The sequence below is a fragment of the Cebidichthys violaceus genome, unplaced genomic scaffold, assembly GCF_023349555.1.
Source record: "Cebidichthys violaceus isolate CVI_PGR_0920_01 unplaced genomic scaffold, fCebVio1.0.p SCAF_135, whole genome shotgun sequence".
NCBI classification, from domain to species: domain Eukaryota; kingdom Metazoa; phylum Chordata; class Actinopteri; order Perciformes; family Stichaeidae; genus Cebidichthys; species Cebidichthys violaceus.
This window is the reverse complement of record NW_027176302.1, coordinates 230,061-256,790: the sequence shown is the minus strand read 5'-3', so window position 1 is coordinate 256,790 and position 26,730 is coordinate 230,061. Positions and strand designations below refer to the sequence as shown.

Sequence of the window (26,730 nt, the reverse complement as noted above, 5' to 3'; positions counted from 1 at the left end):
CTACTAAACAGTAATTACAACTTTTACATCTTAGTGGTTTATAATTGTTAGTCATTGTCCTTTCTCTCATTGTCTTGACTATATCTACAGTTCATAACAGCCCTGTTAAAACTCTTTTATGTGCTGATGGTCGTGTCAGCAGCCTACGGTCTCTGCATTGTGTTTTACGGTTAGCCTGCACATACGACTCCGATGTTGATTCAAAGATGATTTAATTGCTTATTAACACCTCGGGTTCTGGGGAATACACGCCCGGTCTGACTTGTTCCCCCAGTGATGGGCTTTTATATCTGCATCGTTACCTTGGAGATGGTAACCTAGTATTAAATATGAATTATAAAATGATGCAGCGAGGTTCTCTGGTCCTTTAGACCTGCAGGCTTCAGAGTATCATTCACATGCCGTTTGCTGCTGTAGACACTGGGGCCGGGCAGGAATGTCCCACTGACCAATTACCTGATTAGCTTTCTGAGCACACACAGCGCAGCCAAGGCTAGCCAGCTTTAATACACACATGGGCTGCCTCGCTGTCGCCCTCCCCGCCCCCTGAACACATGAGCATGTCCGCAAGGGCAAACACGCACCAGCCGCCAAAGCATGAGGCTGCATGATTCAGTTTGGTTGCACATAAAATTCTGTAGAGTAACATGCTAGTCACACAGAAACACACACACACACACACACACACACACACACACACACACACACACACACACACACACACACACTTGTTTTAGCCATACATTAGTGCCAATTCACTGCAGTCCACCAATGCCTTCCTTCCTTCTACTGCTTCTCTGCAGTAGTCAGCCTCTGCTGCTGCTCTGGCTGGCTTAAAATGGTCAGAGTTCATTCACACAAACACACTTGCACACACGGACAGGTGCTCATCTCACTTCACACCAGCTTCAGAAGGACAGTTAGTCCTACATCTGTAATACAATTACAGTTTTGCGTTGGTGCCAAAAGTAGTTTTTTTCGTATGTCATCGGCAAAAACATTTGTATTTTACCTAGTGTGTTGTTTTGTTGTAGGACTGAATAATTATGACATAAGGCACGTTTGATGCCGAATTCCTATTGTGCGTTTGGCGGATTTTAAATTAGCATGCAGAGTCAGATGTGGCCTCGACCCTCAGCACCTGTTTAGTGTGACTGCCTTTGTGCTTTCCTTCATTTTTACCTTCTGCAGTACTTTTCTTCATCGGTCCTATTTGTGAGTCTGTCCTATGAATGTTTTACAATATAATTACCTTCATCACTACTTTACTTTTCACATCCTCTTAGCACACTGATAACCAGACAGTCAAGTAATTCATGTTCACCAATAGTTAATCATACTATTCTTATGTGTCCACTTTGTTCTCAGGCCAATATGTCGAATGCTGTTCTTTGGATTTCTTAGAACATTATGAAGTGAACTGTCTTTTTGCTTCATGACCATTTTAAAAAGGCACAGATTGTCCAAAGGCTGCAGTGTTTGTTTTTCCTGTTTGCCCTTGTGTCTTGACAGATTGATCTGATTTTGATGGAGCTTGCTGACATGCTTGTTACTAAGTGACACAGAAGTGCCCCAAACCTTTGGGCACTTACTGTTGTCTTGTTTGACTTCACTTTCTGTTTTCCTCAGTATATTGACACATTTGTACCAAATTCCCGAAACTACAGCAAAGATACGAGGCTTATCCCTCCCTTGATAGTGAAGTCAACTACAAAACAAGACTTGTACTGCGTTTCAGGATTTCTTGTGTTTGTCCACTTCAGGATGGTGGATTCTCCACTGGCCGTACTCTCTCTCACTCCTTATTGTTGTTCCACTTTCATCTAACTGCTCTCTGCTTTACTCTGCTCCTGTAGGAGTTGATGACCAAATTGATAACTGAGACTCCCGACCATCCAATCCCTTTTCTCATTGATCACCTGCAGACCAAGCAAGACAGCCCAGGCAAGCTGCACAGAGCTCTCTCTGGCTCCGCAGCACTGTGGGCGCAGAGCTCCCCAGGTCAGTAAACACGGAACGCAAGCGCACTTAATGTGCACACACACACACACACACACACACACACATGCGGAACGAGGCATTTTTCTTTGTTCGCACTCCTCCCCGCAATACACCCAATATGTGATAAATATCGTCCGAAAGAGACGCAACAGAGCTTGCAGAGTAAAGTCGGCCTGCATTTATGCTTTTCTAGGATTTGCATAATGGGGAATTCTAAGCAGAAGTTGTCACTATCTCTCCCAACAGAAAGCAAAAACCCTCGAAGGGAGAACAGCAACTATGAGAAGCCATGGCAAATTCACCCAAAGAAACCGAAAAAGTCCAAGAGTGACCTGGCTGTTTCGAGTATCTCTCCTCCCTCACCAGAATCCAAGTCTTGTAAGTTTCTCTTTTTGTTTTAAAACCAAAGTTTTTGACTTGTGAATTATTTTTATGATAGCGTTGATTGCACCGATACACACACACACACACACACACACACACACACACACACACACACACACAGACACACTTTAGAATATGAAGCTGCACAGTTTTGATACCTGTTGTATCAGTTGTATCCCAATTACACACTCCATTGACTTTAATCTCCATTTTTAATTTGATATAATTATCTCTAATTAAAGTTAGTCACAGTGTCTAGTCCAGCATCCCACAGCCCTGCAGATGAGTTCATCATAAAGTGCCACTTTTTACACACTTGCTCCTGCACCGCTACACTTTCTGAAGATGAATAGTTCCCAAAGTTCTTGCATTAATGCAGATGAGAAGATCTTTCTGGCGGTAACTTTTTTTTTTTTTAGTTCTGTAATAAATTAACATAGCTATAATTCGGTCAAAGATGGAGCCTGCGGAGCCAAAGACTACTTCAATAATTTAACATTGTGCTCTGTCACTGCCAGACCAGGTCTATTTTAGGCTGCGGTCTGAGCATTTCTCACAATCAAGAGGAAACTGGTATCGGGATGAGTGCATGAAGTGAAAAAAATGGAAACGAGTAAGAAGAGAAATCAGAATAAAGTAAGCAACACTCAGCGCTTAGAGGTGTACGCGTAAGAAGCCTTCAATGCTTCATTTAAAGTCAAATCACATAAAAAATACATAGTTTGGGTGTGCAGAGCTCATGAAAAATTGAAATCAAAAGAACTGCCGCCCACCATTGTTGTAAAATGTAGCAATAACGCAACAGCCGTCATATATAGAAAGAGGTTCCACTAATGCTTGATCTTCCTGTGTGCACAGTTTGACAAAAGGGTTATTGTGTTTTGGCCTAACGTCTACTGTATCTGACTGCTTCAATGGGCGGCCATAGCGGGAATTGAACCCTTAACCCTTATTCTATGCTGTTAAGATACAGCACAGCCCTTTGTGGCAGCAGCATAACACACAAGGAGAGCAGAGGGAGGACAGAAAGGCACTCTTTGCCGGAAGTAATGAAATTATTTTTTTTCCCCTCTCCAGTCTGTATTGGCAGAGACACTTTCTTTGTGTTTATGGTTGTTACAATGCCAAGCAGCTTAGTCAGAGTAAACAAGGGTAGAGGATGGAAGATTGAAGCAGCAGTGCTGTCAAACAGAAGGGGGATGCTTACTCTCTGCACCTGTCATCATGTGTGTGTTTCACTCCGACATGCGTTACATTTATTCTAAAATCCTTTCCATTATAGTTAATGTGTATGCTCAGGCAGTGAACAGTGGCTTGTGGACCTGTGCATTTGTTGAGCAGCTCCTCATAACCCACTGCTTTTTCATATTAATTCAAATCCAGTCGTCGTTAGAGTGTAAGAACGTTAGATATGGATGAACTACAAGTAATCCCTCCCCCTATAAAAGCAAGTCGCTCTTTCCTTTTATAAATAATGTCTGAATTCAACAGTTCATGAATTAACCATCATATAGAAGCTGCAGGACGCTGCTAGGGGACATGGGCGTGATGTTAGTACAGGATGTGGGTCATTTCCTGCTCCTGTTTGGAGTTGTTTTAAATGTTAATCAAAGAGACTGACAGACACTGTCCCCTGGCCTCCGTCCAGTGAGCTCGCTGCTTCTGGAAGAGATGCATTGTTTCCCTTCAACTCCATCCTGCAGTCATTCACAAAGTCCTGTTTGGACACAGCGACAGTTAAAGATGAAATTACAGGTGTGGTTGTTGTTTAAATGTTTGGTCAGACTTATTGTTGTTGTTGACAACATCTAATTCAGTTATCTGTGTGCTTTCAGAAGATGTGACAAAAAAAAAATGTGTATATTTCTGTTTGTGATGTCCAGTGCCGCGGTCGATCGAGTGCCCGTCCTGGGACTGGAGGGAGAGCCGTGACTTTGACGAACTCAGCCACATTCTGCAGGAGAGCAAGAAGCTGGGCAAGGCCCTGGAGAGTCTGTCACGCAGTGAGTGGCCGCAGCTCGTGCCGAGCGGTGTTTAACACATCTTAACATTACAGAAATAAAGCCTAGACCCTTTCTGTAAATGTCACTGCAAATCCTGGGAGGAAGCCGGATCGAGCGGCTAATCTTACAAGCTTGCCACTGAGCTTAGAAGAAGCCTAAGCCGGGGATTTTGAACTGTATTGGATGCATTCTCTGTGCTTTAAAGCATTTTCTTCTCTCTGCAGGCATCGCCATCTCTGATGAGCTCGACCAGGTAGATAACAACTAGACTGGAGTCTCTCATTAACTCATATATACAGTACACTGGCATTACAGTGATGTGGCAATTGAGTTCTGTCACACATCACGCTGCGGCGTCGCTCGTGCGACATCAAATAAAAGCCCTGTTTAATAACTTTCGCTTGTCACCGCAGCTCTTTTTCTGATGATGAGCCGCTATCTCACGGGAGTGATATGCGAGAGTGATAACTTCAGCGAGCGTGTCTCCCTCTCCCTTGCTGCCTCAGTGTGCAAAGTTTTGTCTGAGCTCTGTCTTTGTCCTCGCCTGGCCCCCCGATTCTCTCCCAAACACAATAGTGCAGCGGCTGCCCAGGCTGTGGATACACAGAGGCATTTGATGGGCCTCGATGATAGACGCAGCATATGTTTTGACAGGGACTTCACTTTTTTTTGCTCAGTGCAGCGGTACATGTCCAACATCCTTGGATCCCAGCCCAGAGATTTTCCTTCTTTCTCTGTGGGACTGGACGGGGAGTGAATACTAAACACCTGCTCTGATCATGCAGAGACAATAGCATTTGATGCTATCCTGGATTCAGTCAAAGACACGCAGACATGTCTTTGAGCGGAGGTTGTAAATGTGTGCCGTCTGGCTTTCGGGAAGGAGACAAATCTCAGACAATACTACGGTGCTTTTGAAAACTCAGAACAGACACTTGTTATTGTGAAGGACATAGTCTTGGTTATGATTTCATTATATTTGAGTTAAAGTTCATAGCGTTAAGATAGAAGTTTTATAGCAGTTCTTTCACTCCACCGTCTTCTGTCTGCTCTTTTTCATTTAAATCTGCATCTCTGTCTCTCTGTCTGCCCTCTTCTGTTGTTCTGCCTCTCATTTTATCTCTATTGCTCTTTTAGAACTTGGGAGGCTATAACTCAGTAGTGCGCCCTCGGGTGGTGGGGGAGTGGGTTGGACGGGAAGAAGAGGACGCGGACCCGCTGGCTTCTGAGATGCTGCGACCCCCCATCCCTCGGGCTAAAACCGAAGTGTGCTGGAGTGGAGACAGCAGCCCTGCTGGGAGGTTGGTGATTGGCGTTATAAGTATATTTAATCATAGATACGTGCGTGTGTGAATCATTTAAACGAAAAAAAAAAGTTCAGAACTTCAAGAAAGTTCACAAAGCTATTGTTGGCCCTTTTAAAAATGAGGAGGTAGACTTCTAACTGTGGCTGCTGCTGCCTGAGGAATGCCCATCTGAATGGGTTTGATAATCCCATTTCAAAGGCGTGATTAAACATGCGTGCCATGATACTGCTTCAACCCAATTTCGAATTAAAGCTAACCTCATTTCTGTGCGCTCAAGGCCAAAGGAATTTTCCTGCATGTTATTTTAAAAATTACCCGTTTTTTGACAATAATAATTGCGTCACACTTTGAACTGTCGAGAGTGTTTGGCGCCCTCTCTGGAAGCTGGAAGTTTGCAAAACTATCAAGTTCTAAATAACCTTTCACCTCCTGGACTTCTCTGCCAGATGTTGCTGCTACTGTGGTGCGTGTGTACGACTTCGTGTGTATGTCACATGGACCGCAGCTGCTGATGTGACTAATTGGACGACGATCGGATATAAAACCATAAATCACGCGCGGTCCAGAGCTGACATACACACAGTGTTAATCTCATTTGGGTGACTGTATGGGTGGATTATAGGCAGAAATCACTTAGTTAGAAGCCTGAGCTGGGAGATAGGGCTGTGTGTGTGGGCTCACTGATGAGCTCTGCTCTGCGTGTGTTTGTGAATGAGATGGTTTCATGTTTACCTATGAAGAGTGTGAGAAACGTGTGCAGCTGTGTGTTTGGGGTGGTACAGCACACCAACGATAATCACAGCCCCTTCTCTTATCAACTGGAGGAGTATTTGGCTCATCTATTAAATCATTTATATCAACTCTTAATCAATTCTTATCAACTCTTAATTCCTTAATCTTAATTTACTGGGAACTTGCTCCCACTTCAGATCCTGTTTGGGGATTGACACTTTTATATCCTTTGAGCTTTTTTCTAGCCAAACCAACAAAGTCAAAAATGGGGGGATCAGTAAAACAGATGTTTGTCTGGCAAACTCCTTCTCAAATTTAAATTAGAACAGACATCATTTAAGAGTGAAATACATTTATTGACATGTTGCACAATAAAGTTAAGAAATGTGAAGAGTCTTTGTCGTTTAGACCCCATCACAACGCCGTCAATCTTTTAGTGGGTGAATACTACAAGAATATATATTTGATATCGGTACTGGTGAAGGGATAAAGGGAAATGCCTGAAGTTGTGGATGGTTGTGATGTGGAGCGAGGCTTCTGATGATGGAAGGAACCCTGGGGCGCAGGATGTGATGAGATCTGCAGGTGAAGGTGGCGGAGGAGGTTTGTGTCAATTTCACGCTGAAATGGCAACTAGCAGCAGCAGAGAGGAGAACAGTTTAAAAGTTCGACAGTAATGATATGATTGGCTCACCGAGATCTTTGAAAAATCTGTTTGGTTTAACTAAAAGAGTGAACGCCCATTGTAAGCTGTGGGAGACACCCGAGGGGAATAGGGAAAAATGTACTTATAGATATCATCATGAAACCTCCCTAGTAGATTACTTACATTAAGACAGTACATGATGAACAATAAAAGCTAATGTCGTGGGTTTGTCTGAGGTAAATAACCAATGAATTTAAGGTCCAGCTGAAAGTAAGGTTTGGTTATGTTTTAATATGTGTCAGATGAGATCAAAACTGGCAGAACTGAGCCTCAGTAGTATCTCCTGTGGTGCTTATACACTTTCAGACTAGAGTCCCCATGTGTTTTCATGTACGTGACCTTATTGGTCAACCAAGTCCATCTTCCTCCTCCGGCTTTGGTAAGTTTACCTGTTTTCACTTTTGAACTCCTTGCTTCTGTCCCTCATTACGGCCCACCTGTCACCGAGGACGATGCGGAGAGCTGACAGGTGGTGGAGGCTCCCCGTATGATTGGCTACAAAGTCTAGATGGATAAGTGCAAGTGGCACATGGGAAATCAGATGGAACTGTGGCAGCGGTATATTATGGCTTATTTTGACAGAGTCTGTCCTGTGGAATGGGACTTCCTTATCCCATGTCTGTCAGTGCCATAAACTACTTCTCTCTCTTCTTACCCTCCTGTTACTATTAATAATATATCTTTCTTTCTCATATATATTTAATATATTTCTCTGATGTACTTTCTCTTAACGCCAACAGATGCTCATGCCTTTGTGAACAGAGAATGATCTTAATAGACATGGATTGAGGGAAATCCAGCAACACCCGCTTAGATTTTGTGGTCGTATTTATCGTCGACTGGGTTGTGAGGGGAATAAAAGCTGACACTGTTGAAATTTCCAGAGGGTGTAGTGAGCCGGAGATTTTCATAGGAGGTTTGAGCCCACAATATGTTTCCTCCATATTACCTTCCAGCTTTTAATATGTGTTGTTCTTAACTTACTCTCTCTGCAGCACTGTGTTAAAGTTCACCCATCCAGTCTAAAAGGATTACTTGCAACCACAAGAAAATGTTTTTCCCCAAAGAGTTCGGCTACATAAAGAAAACGTTTGTGCACCATCCACCTTGCTTTGCCATTATTAGCAGATCTAATTATCCCAGAAATACCACACAGAGAGTATGAAGAAAAAGCTGTCATCTTATGACCCTTCCCCATTATCTGTGAATAGAAGTCATTAAACTGAGATTAGCATCAAATTAATACTCGTCTGCCCTGCTAATCCGAGCCTTTAGCCTGTGGCATGTGGAAATTCATTTCTCCAATATAGAGGTAGTGCAGAAGTCTGCCATCATAATTGTATCAGAGACTTTGACTGTATAGGAAGGAGATATAATTTGGTCATTTTTCAGCCCGTTCTCCATATTCCAGTAACAGAATTTCACCTGAGTAATGAAATGAGGCTTATGGGATAAGAAATGTGAAGATAAGCATTCAGTTTCTTCATGTATTGTTTTTTTTTCAATTAAAAACTGCCCGGGAGACAGCCTGAGAACTGTTCAGCTATATGGTGCCATATAGATGCCAAATAGCGTAACAGTAGGTGCTGCAGTAAGCTGTGATGCAAATGGATACTGCAGAAAAATGTATTTTCCATTGCTGCATCCTGTTGCTTATGTTTATAAATAGCTACAGTACAGTATGTATGGTAAATGTTGGCATACGCCTTCACGATAAAACAAAGTGGAGTATGAAGACAAGTGTAAATCAAATGCAAAAAGAAGACATACGCAATGGAAAATAGCTGTATTCTTATTCATCATTCTATTTTAGCAACAATAAGTGAATCATATTTGTAGAAACATGTTATGACTTTTATAAAAAAGTACAGTCTTGCATGTCTGCTTTTCCCTTTGCTTTACTTCAGGGATGAAACAATTACAACAAAACTTCTCCCCCTGTGGGTCCGTCTTCGTTTAATACTTTTGGATTTGATTATTGGCTCTCCTCTTAACTAAAAGCTAAAGGGGACACTTTCAACACCTCATATATCTGCATGCTTGTGAAACCTTTTTTTATATCCCACATCCTCTAAATGCTGCTTAGTGCTACAGCTATTTCTCCCAGCTCGTCTTCTCCCTGCTAACCGTTTATAGCAAGGTGTTCTGCACCTGCATGTCACTTGAAATGATTGTATGTTATTTTGTCCCTAACAACCATGGAACAGCTTCCAACTGCAACAAGTGGTGAAAACACTTTTTTTTTTTAAATGTTGTCACACATTTGCACGCCACTGATGCAAATGCAACACTGTACTGCTTGAATATAAGCAGGACAGATTGGGAGGATGTAATTAGTACGGGAACATAGTTATTATAAAACATGCTAATTTTGTCGGTGCATTTCTCTGTAGCAGGAGGCATGTTATTCTGATGATGATTCATACTCAACTTCCAACTACTTAATGACGTGTGTGGGAAATAATCATCAACAGCTGATGTATTTTAAGTTATCATTCTATTACGTGTCAATACATTTTGATTGACTCCTCCTCTGCTTTCCTCCTCAGCCTGAAGTTGGAAACGAAGAGCAAAGGGCTAAAGGAGCAGCAGCAGCATCACAAGAAGCTCTTGGCAGCCATGTTGTCTCAGGACTCCTTTGATTCGGTCCATAGCCCCGCCCCCTCGGTCGCAGAGGAAGAGATGGACGATGAGGACGACGCCATGGAGCTGCTGGGTAATGCCACATACTCCTCATACACACCTCTTTTTTTAAAGCACAAAGGCACACATTGTGAACGTGTAAACTTTGTTGTGCAGTGCAATGAATCAACCTGACTGCTTTCCTATGTAGTTGCATTCCTTTGAATTCTGCTAATCAAATACCATTAATCATAAAACAAGACTGCTTCTGAGCGACACTGGCAGGCAGGGGTCGAATCAGCACATGTGTGAGACAGACACCTGTTTTCTTACATCCCACATTCATTGAGAACTGTGTGTGTGTGTGTGTGTGTGTGTGTGTGTGTGTGTGTGTGTGTGTGTGTGTGTGTGTGTGAACATTATAGCTGAAACACTTTACGTTCAATGAGTCTCTTTGCAGAGCACATTAGCTTTCACTATTTTTCAAGAACTCTTTGATCGTGTGAGGTTTTTTTTCTGATTTTCAGAAGTCCAAATGCATTTCATTGACTTTGTAAATTGAAACTACATCACTTTCTTTTTAACAGCTTTTCTCAGAAGCTTTGAGATTGCATCAGACAAACTGAAATCTAGAGATCAAGAAGATGGAAGCATTGTACCACCAATGTTTAATGTTGATGCAATGCACCACATTGTATCAACATTAAACGTTGGAACTGGGAGAACTGAGGAGCCATATAGATAGACATATAGATTCACTGACTTGAACGCATTAGGTGAGTTGAGTTGCCTTTATACTCAAATGCACAATGTTCATACATCTTCTCTGTGAGTTGTGGTAAAAGCATGTTGGTAAAAGTGGAAAAGCACTTACTGAGGGTGAAGTAGACGCTGCGTTTGAGGAAAGGTAAATTATTGAAATGAAACTCTTGGAAATTGAAAGTAAGGGACAGCTTAAAGGGGAGGGAATTGTTGCATATCTGTGGACCTGTAGGCCTGTGTGTAGAGGAATGATAGCTGGATGAGCAAAGCAGTAGTCAGTTTATGTGCCATACTAAAGAGCACTTTAGTAGTAGCTGTTAGAGGAAACTATGCTTCCTGTTTACATAGTTCTGCCTGAAGCTCTCAGTCAGTGAGGCTAGGTATTCACACTGACAACTAAAGAATCACAAAGTAGCTCCTTTTTGTTTACTTTGTGTGTGTGTGTGTGTGTGTTCACATTCCTTAATGCGCGTCATCATGTGCCGACTTAAGATGGATGAGTAGGTGACAGTGTGGGTGGAAAGACCATCTGATGCGAGGCCTCCTCTTGGCTTTATTGAGTAGAGGGTCTGCAGGCTTGTCACCCTGTCTGTGCAGACACAGGATGTGATACCTCATGCCAAATTGAATTTGTTGCCTGAAATATTTTTGCGTGGTAAAGCACTCTCTGGAGTAAAGTAGTTTCTCCCTGCATTGTAACACTACAATAAATGGAGGTCAGACACACAACTGCTGCCACAGATGTATACAGCACAGATTTCAACACTTGTGAGATTTATTGCTCCAGCAGCTCTTGCAGAATCCATCACAGTTTGAATTTTTGAAAGCCGTGTCCGATACTGGGAAAAGTCAGCTTTTCTACAAATAGAACTCAATTCAAAGTCACGGACTTTCTTCTACGTTGGTTAACAAATGTCCGACATACAGTACTTCTTTGAGGAATAACAACACACAACCTGCTCCTTTTGTATTTCCCTGTGTCTACAACATGGGCCCCAATTATAGTGTTTCAGTGTGTCTCCTCAGAGCAGCTGCTCTGAGGAGACACACGAGCGACAAACGTCTTAGCTCTCTGCTCTGCTGTCACAGCGCTGAGTTTGTGCTTGTTAGCGGGATCTTTTCATCGGGGTCATTCTAAGGGTCACTTTTCTTTATCGATGTGTGGCAGAGTGGCGGAACACACCGGATCTGCAACAGCTGATTGTTGTCATTCTCAAAGCTGCAGATTCTGCTTGATTAAAGCGAATGAAATATCAAAATATAATGAAATGTGACCGAAGCCAAAAGATCATTGCTTAAAATTGCCTTAGACAACTGTGATTGTTTTTCTTTGTCAATTGCCTAATCAATGAATCCACAAGTTGTTTAAAATATGAGCACAGACAGGAAATGAGCTAAAATGGACTGCATTCACGCTCTGCCTCAAGATCTACAAGTTCCTGTTCCAGTGTCACTAAGACTAATTCTGTAGGTCCAGAAGTTGTTTATGAATTCATTCATTTTATTCCTAAATTTGATTCAAAATGCAGCTTATTATATTATAGACCATTGTAAACTGATTTTTTTAAGAGTTCAGATTTGTACTGCTTGTATTAATTGATGAAAAAGTAGCCATGTGCAGTTATATAGAAAATTGAGGATGCGATACATTGAGAAGCGTCGATAACTGTTGAGGCAGGTGAAGATTCACACCTTTTAACACTTAATGTGGACTCTATTTGTATTTATTTATACTGTTCTGTATCCCTTAATTCCTTTGTGATAATTAGAAGAAACGTTGAGGAAACAGTACGTAAACACAGAGCTTTCTTTTCTTTTATATCAGCCGAACACAGTTGTGACCCAGGGTGGCAGTATATAATGGTGATAAAGATAGCCATAAAGCAGGATATTGATGGCCTGTGATGGCCCACCCTGATCATAGCTCTAGGCACATTCCCCAGTGACTTTTTCACTATGGTCCAGGGCAATAACTCAAAGGAAATAATGCAACAAGGTCATTTTCCGATTTTCTGTCGAGGCCTGGTCATGGTGCTCTCCACAGGGACCACCTCCACTGTGTTGACTGTCACTCTGAGTGGCCGGCCTCACTACTGTAGAGAAATGAATGATCCTCAGGAGGATCTGTGGGCCTCATTTAGAAAGAGGGTCTTGGCACAAATGCTGTGGCTGTGACCAAATGCATGCCAAAGATGACTGATGCTCCTTGGCAGGCACGGTGATCCTGTGATAGTATATTGATCCCTGGAGGAGATGTCTTTTTCCTTGCTGCTGTCCACATGAAGGTCAGCTGCTCAGCAGAATGACTGGAGCTGGTAGGGATTCAATGACTTGCTCAAGGACTCTACATCGTGCAGGGTCCTTGCTGTTGAATAGGATAAACTTGTAAATCAGTGGATTCAAATGTTATGATACAACAAAGGCTACATGTACTGTAGCTGTTATTTGTACACTTATCTTTGGGAACATTTCAATAGATAGGAGTGTTTTTTTAATTTCATAACACCGCACTCTTTTCTTATCTTTGAGAAAATGTTGCATTGCTATATGTGAAGTTATTGCCCCTTATGTTCTCTTTCATGCAGCACTAGTCACTACTGCTCCAGAGATTGTTGGAGGCGCGTTCTCTATTTAAGCGTTTGCTTAGGATGACCTCTAGTGGCTAAAATGTGGTATTACAGCTGCCGTGTGTGAAGCCTGTTTGGAAGCATAAAACCAGATCAGAAAGGATTTCAACACAGTTCACTTATTAGAGTGCTGGATGAGTGCATTTGAAACTGACCCTTGAAATAAGCTTTTGGATGCAGGTGTCCAGCGCTGTGATGCCTTTACATGTCTTCTCACACACACACACACACACACACACACACACACACACACACACACACACACAAACACACACACACACACACACACACACGTTTTGTTTGGTATAGGTACATACGGATCACTCACGATCCAGTTCCTCTGTGTAGTTGTCGTATTATCAGTTTAGCACCTGCTAATTGGCCGTGAGCCTCCTTGTTGTGCGGCTTGCTGATGCGCAGAGAAATCCACACTACCCAAATGACAGCAATTACATTAGTGAGAAAAGAACAGGTCCCATGGAGGGAATGTCATATTTACATGTCCAAACCTCTGGAGGAACAGGAGAGGAGAGTTCTGAGCCACATAAGCATATCGCATGATATCTATTGGGAGGCAAGTAAGGAGCACTAGTTTGTCATGCTGTGTTACGACTAGAATATGACAAAAAATATGGTGCGTAATATAAACAGGCTTAGAGGATGCAAAGACAGTTAACAACTAATCTTCATTTCCATATTGAGCAGAAAGGTTTTTGCCAGCACCTGGATAAGGAGCTTATGAAAGAACAATACGATCCTCTTGGAATGGTTTGCAGTCCTTCTAATCAACGTTGTCCTATTTGAATACAATAAAAACATGGCTTAAGGTGGATTTGTTGTGTTTCAAAAAGAGAAAATAAAATCAGCTTAGAGGCTGAGTCTTATTGATTCTCTAGCTGCTCTCTAGGATGGAACTGTGTTTCCCCAGTTGTTTTCATTAGATCTGTGCTTAATATTTGCCACAGTCAAAGCCATATTGGAAGTGAATGTGACTCACATGTTCTTGTAAAGCCACGGAAAATGTCCGAAAATCAAGTTAACACTGGGCGGTAAGACCACAATTTTATACTGATCTGAAATAAGAAACATGCTGAGTTCAGTGTGTGTGGGGAAGAAACACCCTGTTTCTGGCCTTGCAGTGTTATTTCATGGTAAGTTAATGAGACGAGTTAGCCAGTTCCCCGCTGTAAACTTGCAGCTCTCGTCATCCTTGGTGGAAGTACTCCATTTCAGAGACCCTTTGAATTCTCAAAATTGACTTTTATGAATATGTGCTATTTACATGCCTGTATGCACTGAAAAACATATCATATGTTTATTATATTGTTTCACAGTACATGTCTATTTTCTTTGTAGCAACATGAACTCAGACTCTCTTAAGGTGTGATGGAGAGTGAAATGATAATATGAATGTTACGCTTTAATCTTATCGAGTGTCTACATTGAGTATTGTTTGGTGGACACTTGCAGAAGTAACTTGCAACTTAAAGATCCTGTTGGAGGGTTGTGACATCCCATTTCACCTGCACACACACGTTCGTTTCAGTAGAGAATAACAAAGATTCTCTCAGTGTGAAATATTCACACACACACACACACACACACACACACACACACACACACACACACACACACACGCACACACACACACTCGCATGAGTCCACAGACCCTTTTAGAATGTCAACCCACTCTGGCTTGATTCCTGAAACAGGAGAGGGGGACAGGAGAGTAGCGTTACCCACTCTCACTGATTCACAGTGACAGTGAGGATTTGATGGGTACAGGATGAGGGTATGATGAAGCTATGTCTGATCTTTGATACACATGGAGTCAAGCAGCGTCTGGTGGATGGGTTACAACGCCTGTGTGTTGCTCTTTTGTTTCAGGATGTCATATCTACCTTGATCAAGCAGTATGTGGTACGATACCATAGCACTTCTTTTTTTTTATTTCGTGAAGTGAGCCAATCTCTACCACCCTGACATTTAGGTGAAAAATGCTCTGTGTTAGGAGGTCATCTACTGCATATAAACCCATCGCCTCTGAGGGGGATTCAAGTCTTAGCCTTTCAACTCACAGAGGCCTTAACATTTACTTAGTCCCACCAAACGACTTTCTGTGGTGAAAGAGCAACACTGTTATTAGCTTTATGGCAGATAGGAATGACAAAAATGTGTTGTGACGATTTTTAGAAAAGGACCCCTTAAAATGTTTGCCATCTATTTGGCATTCCCTGTGAGGTGGAGGAAATATTGAGATTATTAAAAGAAAATAAATGTGTCAAAACTTATATTACAAGTAAAGTCCTGCATTGAAATGTACCAAAAGTAAAAGAACATGTAGGCCTATATTTTGTGATAATGTGTAATGTGTTTTTTAGCCATGCTGAAAGCAATGTCTGACAGATGGACCACCACTTTGGTCCAGACTATCCTCAGAGCACGAAGTTGACTGACATTGTTGAACCCTCAACCTTTCTCCCTAGCGCTACCTGCAGGTCAAAGTTTTCACATATCCTGGGAAATATCTCAACATCCATCACTCAATGTGTCCAGTATTTAGATTTTATGACTAAAACCTGCAAAACTGATGACACTGCAAGAGCCTCAGTTGTACTGTTTTCAGTGCTAATTAGGAAATGGTAGCATGCTAATGTGCTAAACTGAGATGGTGAGCATTTAGCTGAAGCTCAAGTACAGCCTCATAGAGCCACCATGGCTGTAGACTTGTCTTATTATGTTATAGCTGCGTAAGGTGGAGCTAATTTACCTGTTTTTGTATTGGGCAGTTTAAACAACACATTGTTTTTTATATGCTCATATGTTTTATACGTTAAATCTTAATGATCACAGCATAGTAACTAGAAAAGTGTCAACTAAATAACTGTAGTGGAGGAACAAATAGTAAGTGAAATGCTCACAGTCACTTGCACTGCTGTTGAGAACATTGTGAACATCATTGAACTTTGCGTAGTAATGTAACCTGAAGTACTGAATGGGCTGATTGCAGTGCTATAAGAGCTGTCTCTTTGTCCTCTGCCTTGGGCCAACATTCAGACTGCCAGAGTTAGCAGACAAGGCACACACTTCCTGACGCCAGCCCCCCCCCCCTTCCCCTTCCCCTCCCACCACCATGCACAGACACACTCCCATCGCCCCCATTGCCCTCTTCATCCGTACCCAGACAAACCAGAGACACAACAGTTGCCCCTGGAAACAATGTAAACCAACACAACACAGCAGTATCATCATGAGGGGAATGAGAACATGCTGTATATCTCAGCGGTGTGAGTCGCTGCAGCACTAAATCTTTCACTTGCAGTAGAAGCTTGAAAGGGTTGGGCTCACCTCTGAAGGTTTCACCGGCCCGATTGCTGAAAAGAATGTTGGCAGCAAAAGTCTTGACTGAGCCCAATTTGACGCCTGTAAAAGTCTCCGTGGTGCCGATGGATGCGCTAATCGAGTGGCAAATTGCTGTGGTACAGTTTGACGGGGATATTAATGTAAGCAATTACCAATAGGCAAGTTGACTACTGCTAGATTTATGGTACGATCACAGCCGTCACTACGCGGAGCATGGCCTCATACCGGATCTCCAGTGTGCATAAGCGCCGTCGATGAACTGAGCAGATTATCTGAATGGAAATGAGCTGAATGTGCACAACAATGCCGTATTGTGGCTACTGTAGCCAGGGGGTAAACAAAAGATGGTAGATAGACACACAAGGACGATATATCTGTCTATCTAGCGCTGTTATCCAGAATGTCAGATAAAGGACTCATGTGAATGGATGCGTTGTGTATCATGGGTTAATCAGCTGAAGAGCCACCAACAGTGATGTGAGCAGCTTTATCAGAAAGAATAAAAAGTAAAACAAATAAACAGCTACGTTACTTTTCCGTGGCTCCGCTCTGCTGCAAGATCAAGATTTAAGAGAAGAATAGACAAGTGAGTTATAGACTTGATGTCATTTCGCAGTAATTGGTGTGTAATCAGTTGTCTGTTTGTTTTTGTGTCAAGCTGTGTGTCTGTCTGTGTAATGTGATGTGTGTGTGTGTGTGTGTGTGTATGTGTGTGTGTGTGCTGCTGTATCTATGTGTTTATCACAAACAAGCAGGGAAACAATGATCTCCAGAAGAATGATAGACATTTTCACTCAGAGGAGAGAATTGCTCACACTTCATCAACATGTCCCTTCACTCATGTGAACTTGTTTGTTTTATTAAACCAAAATTCAGTTGCTCTTCTGTCATCAACATCTCTCCACACTCCTCTTGTTCAGGCTCATTCCAGTCTGATGGATTACTTAACTATTTTACAAGTGATGATTAAAATCAGCATTTTTAACTGTAGATGGCAGCCTTGATCCCGGCAGACAGCTGTTTTGATACTGTGCAATACATAAAAAAAGATATCATCTTAAAGCTCAAAGTATAATTCAACAAATTGAAAAAAAAAAAAATCATCATGAAATTTCCAAAACACGAGGCAGCTGAAGTCACTTTCCCAACCACAATGACTGGCATTGCAGTGCATCAATACATCAGGCTCTGCTGTGCCTACAGTGACGTCCTAATCTCTGTAATATTTGCGGTTAGAAAGGGAGTTAAAAGCAGGTTTGCACTGAGGTCTGCGATAAGACTTTCCACAGGCCTCAGATCTGTGATGTTACCCTGCTCATGTGTGTCCCCATCTGATTCTGATCAGGGGCTTTTACTGCTGCGCGATGCAAGCATCGTGGAGCCTAACAGGCATATTTTTAGGCCGGGGTGGGAGTGGGGGGGGTGTGTGTGCTATTGAAAGCCGAGACATAATTATGAAATGTAAGTTGGAATATTGTTTTTATTACAAAGCCAAACAAATGCGTCTCCAACGAGACTCACATCAAAGATGTCTGTGTGACGACTAACCGCCGAGTGGAGGCTTTGGTGCTGGAGGCTTAATGAAAAACGAATGTTCCCTGTACGTGTGAGGGCAACTGAAGTGTGAGGTCTGCAAGTGTCACTGTCTGCGTCGGCTTGAGTGTGTGCCTTTTGAAAAAAGAAAAAAAGTATATATCTACATCTAGTATGTTGCTCACACATGTGGGTCTCTGTGTGTGAGTTAGTGGAGCCTTTGACTGTAAAAGGCATCTATCACTTAAAGACGATTAATTACAGCCTCAGTGTTGTGTGGCGGGACGGATTCACTGCTCATGAAAGAATGGAAAAATTTCAATTATTTCACTTCAGATGAGACACTCGCAGCACTCGGATTGGGTGCGGAGGATGATGAAGTGTGTGCGTGCTCCACGTGTGGGGTAGCGCGTGAGAGGACGATTCCACCCTGTACATCTGTCAACGTGTCAACCCGGAAGGTGTATAATAAGTTATTTGTGAAGCCGGTGCACTAATTATGTCTTCGGCTCTGTTTTCAGCGCCGTGGAGAGCCAGTCGGTCCGTCGCTGTCTAAACAACATTAAATTACATGGAAACTTGGAGAGAGGAGCACACGAACACTATCTGTGCGCCCTACTCCGCTCCTTTCTGGCTACGCCGTGAGTGAGTGATTGCGGCACGGAATTCCTCATCGTTCCGGCCTTTTGTTGGGATTGCATCGCTCAAATAGTTTCCATTTCTCTCTCTCTCTCTCTCTCTCTCTCTCTCTCTCTCTCTCTCTCTCTCTCTCTCTCTCTCTCTCTCCCTTCCTCTCCCTTCCTCTCCCTCCCTCCCTCCACCTACCCCCAGCGCAGACCCATTTTATTTATCTGCCATGTCTCATCGTTAGACAGAGGGAGCATGCATGGCTGCCCCGGTGCCCAGGGAGTGGAAATGTGACGGGCTGACGAACCGGGCGAGTGTGGACAGACGTTTGTTGTGTCTAGACGGAGGCTTGGGAGGCTGTCATGGTCTCAGTGAAAGCCGGTCTCATGGGAGACGCACTGTAAACTTATCATGGTGGTATTGTGGCTTCTAATGTGAACCTGGAGAGAATGCACTCAGTCATATGTGTTTGACAAAGCACACACAGAAGAGAAATGAATACTCAGACACACTCAATCTTCTAGCTAGGTGTCGAGGTAATGAAGTTAGTTTTTAGTTATGTGTGTTGTGTAGTTGATTCAAGATCATTTCAATGACGACATTTGAAGAGTAGTATATCTGTTACTCATTGAAATAGTTAATTAAATGGTGCATTCTACTCTCTATATCATATATTATATTAAATAAGGAACAATTTCTGCTGTAATATTCAGGTCTCTAGTGTAATAGAGTGTGACCATATGTGTCAGAATGCTTATGTGCATGTAAAAGAAGTCATTTACAACGCTAACACCCAAACCCCAACCCGTGAGACACTTTAGCTTTAGCACTCCAAACCCAGGCCCTCCTCAGAGTGAGGTGACAACAAATCTGTCCCCTCTCCCTCCCCAGTAGAACGTTCACAATTGGATTCTCAGCCAGAACATGGCTGAGAATCAGACTGCTGTTGCACAGATGAAGGGCTGCTCTTACTCTAAAAGCCTGCGCTCCTTGGAGAGACAGGAAGATTTGAATGTATGGACAGTGAGCAGCAACAGTACACAGGGAGAGTAGTTTAGGACTAGGTGCACTTTTACAGAAGTTGTAAGCTTTTTTTACTAACTCATCTGTATCCACGAACAAGTGTATGCATGCAAAAAACAGTTAGGCTGACCAGGACTTATCTGGCCAAAAGGAGGAACAGTGCGGAACCAATTGCTTCAGCACAAAATGTTGCAACAGTGTTTCAACCTCTGCTACATTTCATTCATTCAGTCGTAATTTGTGTTCCGTACGGGATGCACTTCAGCCAAACGCCTTTGTTTACCTCGGTGACCTTTGAGTGTCTGAGATTAGCTTTCACTTCCCTCAGACACGGAGGTCTTTCTCTCTGGTATTGTGTCATTTCATATTGACCAGAAGGAAACAAGTCCAAAAGACAAAGTGGGAGATGAGGTGACAAGCAGCTGTGTACACTGAGGTCATGTTCTCCTTCGGGGTCAGAGCCGCTTGCCGTTCTTTTGCTATTTCACGCAAGCTGCGGCCTCGCAAGTGAATATTTCCAGGCGTCAAGTCATGATTTGTATCACGGGCGGTGACCCAAAGAAAATCTGGCATGCCACATAAGTCAGTCGCCAAAAGAAGGGAAATGTTTAGAAGTGGGATTGGACGAAGAAAAAAAAGAGGAAAAGGTGAAGGCCCGAACTTGAGCAGTTCCCACGACCAACAGAATAGCCCAAATCGCTGGTGGCTCTCTGTCCCCACCCCCTCCAACGCATACCGTGATGAATGAGACATTTAATATTGCCCTGCTTTAGGGTTTTACTGGAATGATCTGTCCTCCTCAAAGCACTAAAACAACACTCGTTCTCAGACTGTGTGGACACGATGTGAGGGACATGACTGATGAGATGATGAGAAAGTCCTTGAATAGACTTATTGATTTAGATCTTTAGCCAACAGTTGTTGGTGTTATGCTGTAATGTCAGAACTGCTGTCAGTACAACATAATAACATTTGTCAGTTTGTTGGCATTTAGTGATTTAACTGTCATTACTTATTGTTCAGATGTTTTGTTAAATCTCAACATGTGAATCAATCTGCGTGTTGACAGTTTTTTTTATTTCCCTCAAAGCCTCAAATGTTAACCTCATGGTAATGTTAGAGGTAAAGACAAGGGATCACTGAAGTCAGCAGGATTCATTCTCTGGGAACCATGAATGTCTGCACAAAACTTAATGGAAATTCTCCTAGTAGTTGTTTAGATATTTCATTGTGGACGGAGTCTCCGCGTAGAGTCAGTGGATCAGACCAAACATATCGGGGTCTCGTCAGAGGAGACAGGTGAGATTTTCTGGCTCTGCGCCACGCTGATGGATGGAGGGAGAGAGTCGTCATGAGCAAGTGTCATCCAATCTAATCCAGGTGATTAGTCAAGCATTCTCCACTTTCAAGGTGTGAGGCCCATTTTCCCCCCCGAAACCAGGGGGCCAGGTAACGTGATCCCTACGTGTGTATGTGTGTGTCTGGTCATTGGAAACCAACATTAATACTTTTCACTGAGACAGGCCCCCTGTACTGCACTGTATGCACAAGAGCAGAAACAATGGCAGCGAGAGGTGAGAATATACTGTATGTCCTGAAGGCAACCCCCCCCCCCCCCCCCCCCCCCCCCCCCCCCATTGGCAAAGCTCTAAAATTCTCTTCTGGTTTGACGAGAACAACGGGGACAAATATTGTTCTGCCTGATTCAATATGTGTTTAGGAGGCTTGACCAGGAAACTTAACCAAGTAAGAGTCCAGACACCCACTCGCTTTTCATTGTCATAACACGCAAAGCACTGCAATATGTTTTATCTCTTGAGGATGCATTCAAAACCAAAATGGTCTGGTTGATTCAGACTCTCCCCTTTGAACCTCTGCTATATTTAATGAACCGTTAACTTTGTATTATTCTACTTCAGTGCCGTTCTTTCATAAGTCTTGTTACTGGTGTGATTTATGCTTTCTTTCCCTATCATGCTAGTGCAGTGTCTATTGAAGAAGCGTGTGTTCTGTGTCTTGACGCTTGAACATTTTGTACTCCGATATAATGGCTGGTGATTCTGTTTAGTCTTGTCATCCAAACTTCCAACTTTTTAATTGTTTCATGTGGAGATAATTTCATTGCATAAGGAACAGCTGTGTTTTGAGATAAAGCAGATCTCTTAGAATAGAGAGGGAAGGCAGACACAGTTTATTTAACATGCACATGAGAAGAAAAAGTGAAAAAGGACCTCTGCACCTGTTATCTGTGTTTGTTTGTGTAAGCACAAATGCTCACATGTACGTAACTATGATGGCTGCAGATAGACAGAGGTTAGGATAGTGGCGTCTGATGCACATGGACTTCTTTAGAGACTCAAAGGGATCTATGTGTGATGTGCGTGTGTTGCTCTGGAGAACACAGGGATAGATCAGAAGAAACACAACTTTCCAGCTCTCGTCTCCGTCTTACCGCTCGTTTTTCCCCTCTGACTTCATTGTTCTTTGTCCCCTTTTTTTCGTCTTCAGCTTGTTAACAGTGCCCTTCCTGTTCCTACGACGCCGTGATGTGGCGTGTCATTGACTCTTCCTCGTCACTCCTCATAACAAAGAGTTTTGTGTTGACGATGCTAGCTTTTCCCTTTCTTTTTCTGTGGATGTGTGTGCAAAGCGTGTGAGTGAGCACAGCAGCAGGATGTTTATTTACTGTTGTGTGCTCGCTCCTTTTCACTCGAAGCAGACTGTCATCACCGGGCATCACGTTGACACGAGAGAGACCAAAGTATGATTAATGACCGTCCTTTCTCTCCCTTGTTTTTCTCTCCCTCTTCCTTCTCCTTCCTCTGTCCCTCCTTGTGTCTCTTTGGCTCCCTCCCCCCTCAGAGGACCTGGATGACCTTCGGATGGAGGGTGTGACGGGCTTGGCTCCATCCGGCAGTAAGTTCAGCCAGGGACGCAGCTCCTATCAGCCTGAACCACAGGCCAAAGTTACTCTCAACATCTGCTCTAGGTGTGCCAGGTAAATGTTTCCACCTCCTCTTATCGGGTGCTCTGGGGAGAGATTGTGTTTTTTTGAGACAGCACAGCTCCTCTAGAGGCTGTTCTTACAGGGGTTTAAAGGCATGGTTTAACATTTTTGGAATATTTGGAATAGATTTATATCACTCTAATGTCTGTCCGGTATATATACCATCTGATCATACAAGACAAACAAGACGGTTATATCTCTCATCTAACACTTCCGCAATGTGTTTCCAAAAATGTCAAACTATCTCTCTAAGGCTCTAAATTATAGGAATTCAAATACATTTTAGCTACAGTAAGGTTGTGCTTATTAATTTAATCTAAACATGGTCTTATCCCGGGTCATGACTCCTCCTTGTGCCGTACCTTCCGCCCCCCCACCCACTCTCTCTGCGTCTGTATACCTCAACATTCAGAAGAGAGAATAATATCATATCTGAAGTGCATTCCGGTGTCGCTTGTTTTCACAAATCAGCCCGAGCGCTGATAATCGTCTCCATTATCACCCTTTCTCCTCTGACACATTTCCTGTTCCCCCTGAACCACAGCATCAGTGTAGTGCTCACATTTCTGAGTGTTGGGTGTGATACAACAGACAGGTGTGGGCAGGAGTCCTCCTTGATTCCAGTCGAAGATAAACGGGTATCTGCTCAATGAGACGCCAGGCACACATCTGCCTGCGCGGCCTCCTCTGTTTGGGGTTTGGAATTTGTATGTTTCCTGCTCTTCTTTCATTCATGCTGCTTATCAGTTTTCGCTCCACGCACTGGCTGTTGTCAGGATGTTCTCAGAGGCTCTGCAGGAGGATGAACGGTATCGGTGGATTTTTTTTTTAGCTGGAAGTTTATTGACTTGGTATTTCTAAGCAAACAGTTTATATCTTTGGCTTATCATCGAGTCCCTGGGTCAGATCAGCGGCGGAGCAAAGCAGCATCTGTATCTGGAGTCGTTCTTGGCCCATGCGCTCATTTTTTCATGACTGAAATTTCAGACATCTGTTCTCCTTCTCTGTCTTCCTCCCTCCTTCTGGTTCAGTCCAAATTCATGCTTCGTCCTCTATAACCTGACCACAAAATACTCCCCACGTTTTATTGGAGTCGTGGTCTTTCATAGTCATATTTGGTGAGTGTAAGGGCCATAAACAGATCACTAAGCTGGAAAAGTGTTGCACGCATGGTATTACTTTTGTGCTATTCTGGAGACGCACGGAATTCTGAAATCAGGAGTGTTGCAGGACACATATTCATGAATCCTCACATGAAGCCTATTCATGCAGGCCCTTGCACGCAAAGACACAGAAAGCCTCTGTGAACAGATAGTGGAGGCAGAGGTCAGCAGCAGAAGGTCCAAACAGAGACTTAATGCGGTATGCATTAGCACTCTGTCTTGATGGGATTACCAGAAACACCTTTCGATCGTGGCTCAATATGGGGCCAACCTTTAAACGGACTCCTCAGAGCACTACCATATGTGGCACAGTTATAGTGCCCTTGTGTTTCACACCTGCAGACAGGCCTACTGTACAGATGTGACCTTGCTGAAGTTTTAAACTTAAAGGTTTGTTTTTTTATTACAGTTATTTTTGTGTAAAATTAAAGCTTTGAGGAGATTTGAGTGGATTCTTTCTGACACTATAAAGAGAGTTGCTCGGCCCTGTGTGGATCTGTGAACGAACACTCGTCCAAGTTGGACAAGCATTCCTCACATACCCGTCACCACTCAGGCAAACACATTAGAATTCCACTCTTATGGGTCAGTGAGGTCCAGCATTCTGTGCATTACACTTTTGTTCGAAAGCATTTTTCGCTGTTTTTGCTCCCTTTGGTTGTCTAAGCGGTCAAACGAGACTGAGCCACTTGGCTTCACTGTGTACCACCCAAAGCCAAGTAGAGGTGACGCTGACTTTCACACCCACAGCGTGAAGGCGAAAACTCGCTTTCTCCCCAGCGAGCGTTTATTAATTTACAGCAGCGCTCCTGTATGTTACTGTTACTGTTACCTGTAATGTTACGGGCCAAGAACATAAGAAGTAAATTAATTACTGTAAACTACACAATAACATGATACAGCCAAAAATGAAATAGTGTATATATTATCTTTATTGTATATTGATATATGCACTTTTCTTTTTGAGCTTGCTTACCCCAACCTGAAATTCCCCATCAACTGTCCGCGCCGCCAAACAGTCCAGTCATCCTGTGTGGCAGGTCAGAAGAACACGCTGCTCCCTCTGGCCTCTCTGCTCAAGTGTAAAGTGTTGTGTGGCCTGTGTGTTGCGGGCATGTCCCTGTTCCTCTGCCTATAGCTGTGGTCACGACAGCATTTCATCCACCCCCTCCAGTTATTTTAATGGCTACGTGCTCCTGCCACAAAACCCCCTGTGTGCAAACGCATCCCAGATCTTGGGCAAAGTCCGGCGGAGTTGGTGGTGTGGTCCAAGGAAATGGATAGATCTCCACAAACCTCTTTTGGGCTTGTAGTTCTCATTAAATGAATTGCTTTCATATCAGGAATGCTCCGAGGGAATGGTATAGTAAGGACTTGCGGCTATGGGCAGCTTTTGTTCAGAGAATGAGAATGACTTGTGATAGTCATCTCGGGTACTTTTTAATGGTCTTATAAAGGCCAGTAAAGAGAGGTTGAGACAAGGCGAAGGATGTATAAAGAAGGAAAGAAATAGAATACACTTTAAAAAGCTGTGCTCCGCTTTTACCCTCATCGAAGAGGTAGAAACCAAGAGGCCCTGCGGCTGTGACGGAATGCAGCCGCGCCATTAAAGCCCAAGGATTGCTTTCCTTTGTCTTCAACTAATGGTTTCCCCGATGACATGGAAATAGCTTGTAGTTAAAGCATTTGGAGCTAAAATGGTGTGTAATTACAGTTAATATGGCATGATTTACATTTGTTCAGTCGTTAAAATATGCTTTGAAAAATGTGTTTAATTCATTGCGGATGTTAGAGTGTGTTAAAGCAGTGAAAAGCCCACGTGTAGCAGGTTTATCTTCCTGCTGAGAAGGTATTCCAGTCATTGTTTGTCTTTCACCCACAGTGTACTTTCCTATCTCAGGGAAACTTCAATCTTTTAGTATCTAAAGGAGACCGACAAATCTCTCAGACCCGCTTCCATTTCAGTTCAAACAGATATCTTTGGAAGAAAAAAAAAAGCTGCAGTATACGGGCTTGGAACACATCATGATAATGACCAGTAACTGAATGATTTAAGGGGAAATGGAGTCCGTGAGCCGGTTTTTCAGTTATGCCTCGTCAGTAAGTAAGTTGTGAAATAACTGGGATGTGTACAGTTTAATCCATGCACCACATGTCTGTGAATGCATTTCTGTGGTTTCAAGACTATTTCAGATTGATTTCAGCAGGATGAGATGCTGCGATGAAGAGATAAGATTTGTGTCCCCAAACTGACCCACATGTTCTTCTTTTTATCGTTAATCCCAGATTCTGCAAAAGAAGAGATCATTCACCAAACACTTCCTCTTTGTCTCATTACGTCACACTTACAGAGACTTTCTTGTCTCTGCGTGATCTGGTATTCAGTTTTCAAACATGAGTTGCAGTGTTGTGGCTGAAGAATGCTGATTTCAGAGATGATTTAAACCCATTTGTCCGCCAATGTTTACAGTACAGCAGTGTAAATGTGTAACGTATTGTTTCCAGGTTGCAGGGCGACAGTCTATCAGACGGCAGATCTGAAGAGGAGCACAGGTCTCACATAGCTGAACAAGCTGTACCTGACATCTCATGTGAGTTACACAACACAGTTCAAATCCAAAGTTGTTATTTAAAAAAAAAAAAAACATTTTTGTGGTCTCACGCTCTGCTCTGTCCTTTCTTTTTTTTTCTCGTGCTGTTTTGTGTGCGTTGTCTGGAGCAGCTCCATTGCCCGGGGTGGACACAGCGGCGGGACGGTTGCAGGAATGCGAGGCCTTGTCTCAAGTGTCGGTCTCTGTAAGTGTCCTCCCTACATCCATCACCAAACAATTAAGATCACTTTACAGCCATCAATTACCACGTCACTCTCT

At 43.0% G+C, this 26,730-nt stretch overlaps 1 protein-coding gene across 2 annotated transcripts in view; it reads left to right on the top strand.

The window, feature by feature from the left end:
* Positions 1-26,730, top strand: part of cunh8orf34 (chromosome unknown C8orf34 homolog) — a 52,429-nt gene that overhangs the window by 9,927 nt on the left and 15,772 nt on the right. For both annotated transcript variants that reach the window (XM_068708152.1, XM_068708151.1), the window contains exons 2-10: positions 1,857-2,001; positions 2,248-2,379; positions 4,269-4,388; positions 4,613-4,641; positions 5,526-5,689; positions 9,683-9,849; positions 22,553-22,688; positions 26,366-26,451; positions 26,583-26,656. In XM_068708152.1, the coding sequence (XP_068564253.1) occupies positions 1,857-2,001; positions 2,248-2,379; positions 4,269-4,388; positions 4,613-4,641; positions 5,526-5,689; positions 9,683-9,849; positions 22,553-22,688; positions 26,366-26,451; positions 26,583-26,656 (1,053 nt within the window). The remainder of the gene's footprint in view (positions 1-1,856; positions 2,002-2,247; positions 2,380-4,268; positions 4,389-4,612; positions 4,642-5,525; positions 5,690-9,682; positions 9,850-22,552; positions 22,689-26,365; positions 26,452-26,582; positions 26,657-26,730) is intronic.